Source organism: Lolium rigidum, chromosome 1, assembly GCF_022539505.1.
Source record: "Lolium rigidum isolate FL_2022 chromosome 1, APGP_CSIRO_Lrig_0.1, whole genome shotgun sequence".
Taxonomy (NCBI): Eukaryota; Viridiplantae; Streptophyta; class Magnoliopsida; order Poales; family Poaceae; genus Lolium; species Lolium rigidum.
The window spans coordinates 116,320,948-116,326,389 of record NC_061508.1 but is presented as its reverse complement, the minus strand read 5'-3'; the positions used below and the strand labels follow the sequence as shown (position 1 = coordinate 116,326,389).

Here is a 5,442-nt window from a genome sequence, read left to right as displayed (position 1 = left end):
AGCTTTTAGTTTTTATATTTATTTTCACCTTTCGAAGATACTTTTATATGAGAAAATACGAACATTAAGGAAACCTACTATACAGCTTAAAAAATATTTTCTATCGTGCATACAAATACAGATAATTGTACCTGAACACAACGTTTGCAATGAGCTTCTCTTATTCTAATGCATAAATTGTACAGTGCAATAATGACATATGCTAAAGGGGCGGAAATATGAATATACATTTCCATGCATAAATACACTTCTTTGTATCACTTTGATGGTGTAGCCTTGAAGCCCGCATGTGGAATAGCTCTCAGCTGAAGATCATTCCTTCTGTTTACTGTCAACCCAAACTTCTCCGACATGTCAAATGAAGCTAGGCTATCCCCATCAGGAAGCATCCAATCAAAGTGATACAACAGGTTTGCCAATGTGATGTGCACGGTCGACGTGCTGAACAACATCCCAGGACATTGTCGTCGGCCGGCCCCGAAGGGAATTAATTCAAAGTATGCCCCATAATAATCCATGATGTTGTTCTCAAATCTCTCAGGCTCAAACTCTTCAGGATTTTTCCAGGATCTTGGATCTCTTGAAATTGCGAAGATATTAACTAATACATTGGTGTCTTTAAGCATGTCATAACCCATGACTGTACAGTCCTCTCTGGCCCTGCGGGGTACTAGAGGAAAGGGTGGATGCAACCTGAAAGCTTCCTTGATGACCATCCGCAGGTATTGGAGTTCTGCAATGTCACAATTAGTAATGACAGCACGGTCTTCACCGAGCACCACACGAATTTCTAGTTGTGCCTTAGCCATGGCTTTAGGATTGTTCACAAGCTCTGACATAGCCCACTCCAAAATTGTTGCTGTGGTAATAGTGCCACCAGCAAACACGTCCTGGAAAAAACGATATGGTATATTTATTGAAGCGTTTTTTAAATATGTAGAACCAAATACGGTGCATAGTACTTTATTCCTTTTCCTCTAATTTTTTTGAATGTTAACAGCTAAATTCATTGAATAGGTAGAAATTGGTCCAGTTTCTGAGGGAAACCGGACCCGAAAACCATACAGATGAACACCTTACAGTTTACAATGCAACACCACAACACACGAAACAACCACCCGCCTTGTCTAACCCAGCCAAGAGGCGAGAGGTCAGAACACATAGCCACAGACCGCTTCACAACCGAAGCAAGACAACTCGCAAACACAACTCACGCTCGAAGATGGCACGTGCCAACGTACGATCCACCCTTGAATGCCAAGAAGATAGTGGCGGTGTGGACTGCAGGGCCCGACCAAACCCGAGGAGAGCGCCGTTGAAAAATGCCATTTCAGTGTACATCGCGCCCTAGAGGCCCACGCTCCAGTAGTTGCCAACCTTAGCTACTCCAGTGACTGTCTTAGGACTCCTCGTGCAACCCGGACAATGCCTCCAAGCAGGGAACGACACAATAGCGCCGCCAATGCATGAACCAGCGAGCTTGGTCTGCGGTTTCACCCGTCGCACATGAGGAGGCATGGAGAAAGAGGCATAGACAACGCCTTCAAGAAGGTGACGGCGCCCACAGGCGTCGCCGTCGTCTGCAACCGCATAGGGATTTCTCCCAGCCCTCACAACAGCCCCGCTGTCCACAAAGAGCAGGCCATCCTGGACCAAAGGCTGGACACACCACCGATGAGAGGCCAGCAAAAGTCGCCGGTGAGGGGGGCGATGACCACCTCGGGCCTCATCCATGCCAACCCAACCACGCTGCAGCTCCGTCATCCCGTCCCCGTGTTGGCGGAAGGATGCAACGCCCATCAGCGGCGCCATTCATCTCCCGTCAACCGCCACCACCTCAACCTAGCCTGAAGCTGCAGCAGTCCACTGGACCAGCCTCCGACCACCACTTTCGGGCCGACAGTGCCATTCATCTCTAGCACACACTGGAGGATGCAACACCGCCAGCACTTCTCACGTCAGCCCAGCTTCCACCATCCGGCACAGCCAGCTGCAGCCCCATCGGGCGACCTCCTTCCTCCGCACGCAGACAGCCAAATCCGCGCGAAACTGCACGGCGACCGACCCGTATCTTCCCGCACAGCTCAGGCAGCAGCAGATCGCCCACCATGCGCCTTCCGAGCGGCCTGGATCCACTGCGAGCAGCCCACGCAGCGGCCCATGAGGCCCAGATTGGGCCCGAGGCAGGCCCTGACGCCCGCGCCGCCGCCACAGGTCCAGCCGTCGCCGCATCGAAGGCTCCTCCGTCGCCGCACGCCGCACACCCGGCGAAACATCCTCCGCTGCTGCGCCATCTCGCCGGCCTCCGGCCCCCAACGCGGCGGCCCTCCTCCCTAGCCACAGCGCGAGAGCCGAGATGCATAAAACCCCGCCGCCCCCTTCACAGGCGCCGCCCGGCTATGTCGGGCGACACCTCGGGGGCGACGAGGGGAGGGAGCCAGGGAGGGGGGCTGGCGGCGGGGATTAGGGTTTGGGCTCCCCGGTCGCCGGAGGAGGCGACGCGAGGAGCTCTCCGTGTAATATTTTAGGGCAAAGATGTGGTTGGGGCAATGGATGTGCAGTGCAAAGGCCATATACGTACAATGAACACCAAGGGTTTCTATTAGGTTTTCCAGGTGATGAGGAGTTGAGGACACGATAACTTCACGCAACTTGTTTACGAGCTAGTTTTGCCGGTCGTATGTTTTGTCTAACGATATGCCACACCGAGTATATATATGTAGTCTGGCATTTGTTGAGGCTTTCATTGAGTCTTCATATACTCGACCACTTTGGTGGTTTCCCCTCTTCTATATTAGTACACGCAAACGCATGGTTTGGAAAAAATCGATAAAAGTCAAACAAAAAAAAGGAAAAGTCAATTATTTGAAGCATATCGGTATATATCTAATTGGATAAAGCATGATTCAGTTACTAAAAATTACCTTCTGTGTATGCTCCAGGGTATACATGTGAAACAAATAGTATGAAAAAAGTCCCCGTTTCAAAAATAAAAAAGTGGAAAGATTAATATTTATGTTTAGAGCTATATGTGATTTCGTGTTAAAAAAAAGGAGTCAAAGCAAAAAAAAGTTACAAATCAAAAGAACACGACCAATTCTCAGACAACATATAGTTAAGTTAATTCTCGGTCAGATGTAATCATTCAGTTGCATGTGAAATTTAGCGGCAAAGTTTTAGTGACATATCACCCTCATGTGCAATTCCAACCCCAAGTGAATTAGGCTAGTCATAGTGCTAGTATCATGCATATTGATCCCACAAAAATACTGATGTGGCAGCTAATTGAGGAGGAGAGAGGAGATTAGAGTAACATAGGTGGATACTGTATCATAGCGCATGTCGCAAAAAAAATTAATGACAAACAAATCTTGTGCATAAATTGGCATTGAGATTGTAAAAAACAATAAATATAGCATGACTATGGTACAATTCATGATACTAACAGATAGTACCATACACAAGTATCATATGCATGATACTACTACATGATACTTACCAATATGAAATTCACGAATAACGACGCAAATTCAATGATTCGGGAGTTGATCGGGCTCTAATTAACTTAGATGTTGGTTGATCTAAAACTAGTAAAAGAAAAAAAAATGCAAGAAGCTAGTACTAAATTTCTATTTGTGAGGATCACATATAGGACGCAAAGTTGTTTTTATAGGAGTACGACGTAAACATCACTTGATGAGTCAGCACGTCTTGATCAATTAACCATGCGCTGAAAAGAATATGTTCTTCTTACAGTATATTAGTAGTACAAAAGGAAAAGGGGAAGTACTCACAAACAAGACGGCGCCTATGATCTCTGTGGTTAGAGGGAATTCCAACGAGTCCTCCCGCTGCAGTCTGAGCAGCACTCCCAGCAGGTCCTCTTCGTCGGTGCAGCAATCGCCACCGCGGGCAGCTCGAGCGGCCTTGCGCTCCTGGACAGTGTCGGCGATGATGCGCTCGATGCGACCATGGCTCCTCCTCAGACGTCTCTCGCCGTTGCTAAGCCAGCGCGCGAGCCGCCACGACGGGAAGAGGTCGACGAGGCAGAAGCCCGCTACCAGCTCCATGGCCTGGTGCAACTCGCGGATGAACTCCTCCTGCCGCGCGAACTTTCCGCCGAAAACCGCACGGCACACGACGTCGTTGCTGAGCGCCGTCACCAGCTGGCTCACATTGACGGTGGCGCCGGCGGAGGCGGCGGCGGCGATGGAGCGCACGAGGTTGCCCACCTCCTCGGCTTTGATGGCCTCGGCGCGCCTTGCTTGCTTGGAGCCGAGGAGCTCCATGACGCAGACCTTGCGCATCTGTCGCCACGGCTCGCCGTAGGGTGCGAAGGCGATGTCCCTGCCGCGGGAGCCGAAGATCTCCTGCGTGGCGCTGCGCGGCCGGCCTGCGAACGCGAGGTCGTTGGTCTTCATCACCAGCGCCGCCACCTCGGCGTTGGAGACCACCAAGGTGGGGACTTCGCCCAGCCTGAGGTGCATCAGCGGCCCGTGACGGCGAGACAGGTCCGCCATTGTGCGGTGCGGGAGGACGCTGACGACGTGGTGGAGGCTGCCTATGATGGGGAGCGTCCATGGCCCTGGAGGCAGCTGCTTCTTGGGCCTGTTGTTGCGAGCGGAGAGCAGCTTCAGAAACGAAATTGCCAGCAGCGTGAGCAGGGCTACGAGACACAAGCTGAACCATTCCTCCATGGTCGGCAGCTGCTCGGCGAGTGCAACGACAATCAATTTAAATTGACTTGCAGCTTGCCAAGGCGTCATATGTGTAGGCAGGCAGTGACAGCCTCCAAGTTTGATATAGAGAGTGAAGCTACAAGCTAGATGCTTTCCTAGTGAGGTAGTGGGCTTTATATAAAGTGGGCAAGATTGTGCTAGAGACGTCAAAACACGGTCTTTTCATGTCTTCGTTCTCATCAGGGCATCTCCAGCGGCGCGACGAATTTTATTGTCCGCGCGCGTCTGTTTGCGTCGCGCAGCGGACGCTCAAATGACCGTTTTCGTCCGCGTGTCTGTTTGCGTCTGGGGTTGGCTCCAGCGGCCCGACGCATTTTTTTTTTGTTTTTCTCTTTTTCATTTGAACATAGTTCCAAATATTACAAATTGGAAGTATTTTACACAAACTAATACATAGTTTGGAACATGGTTTACACAAATTAATACATAGTTTGTACCATGGTGGACAAAAATATAAATATTTAAAAAATAGAAACCAGTTGTGTTGATTTCCGTATGTTCGCTGCCAAGAAAGAACATTCGAGGGCACACCCAGTCACCCAAACTGGAAAATCCAGCGGGAGGATTGACTGTGCCCTTGTTGGTTTTACCGAGAAAGAACAGACAGAAACCTTCCACTACTGGCTTCGTCTGGCCCGTAGCCAGATTCGCTGCAAAGAAAGAACACTCTACGTTCTAACTATCGGAGTCCGACGCGGATTCG

The 5,442-nt window shown here is 50.1% G+C and overlaps 1 protein-coding gene across 1 annotated transcript; it reads right to left on the bottom strand.

Moving 5' to 3' along the window:
• Positions 1–257: 257 nt before the first annotated feature.
• On the bottom strand, positions 258–4,697 carry LOC124680688 (desmethyl-deoxy-podophyllotoxin synthase-like). Its single transcript, XM_047215750.1, has 2 exons — positions 3,771–4,697; positions 258–890 (listed from the first exon to the last, which is right to left on the bottom strand). Exons 1-2 carry the CDS (start codon positions 4,695–4,697, stop codon positions 258–260), a joined length of 1,560 nt encoding a protein of 519 aa, XP_047071706.1.
• Positions 4,698–5,442: the final 745 nt, after the last annotated feature.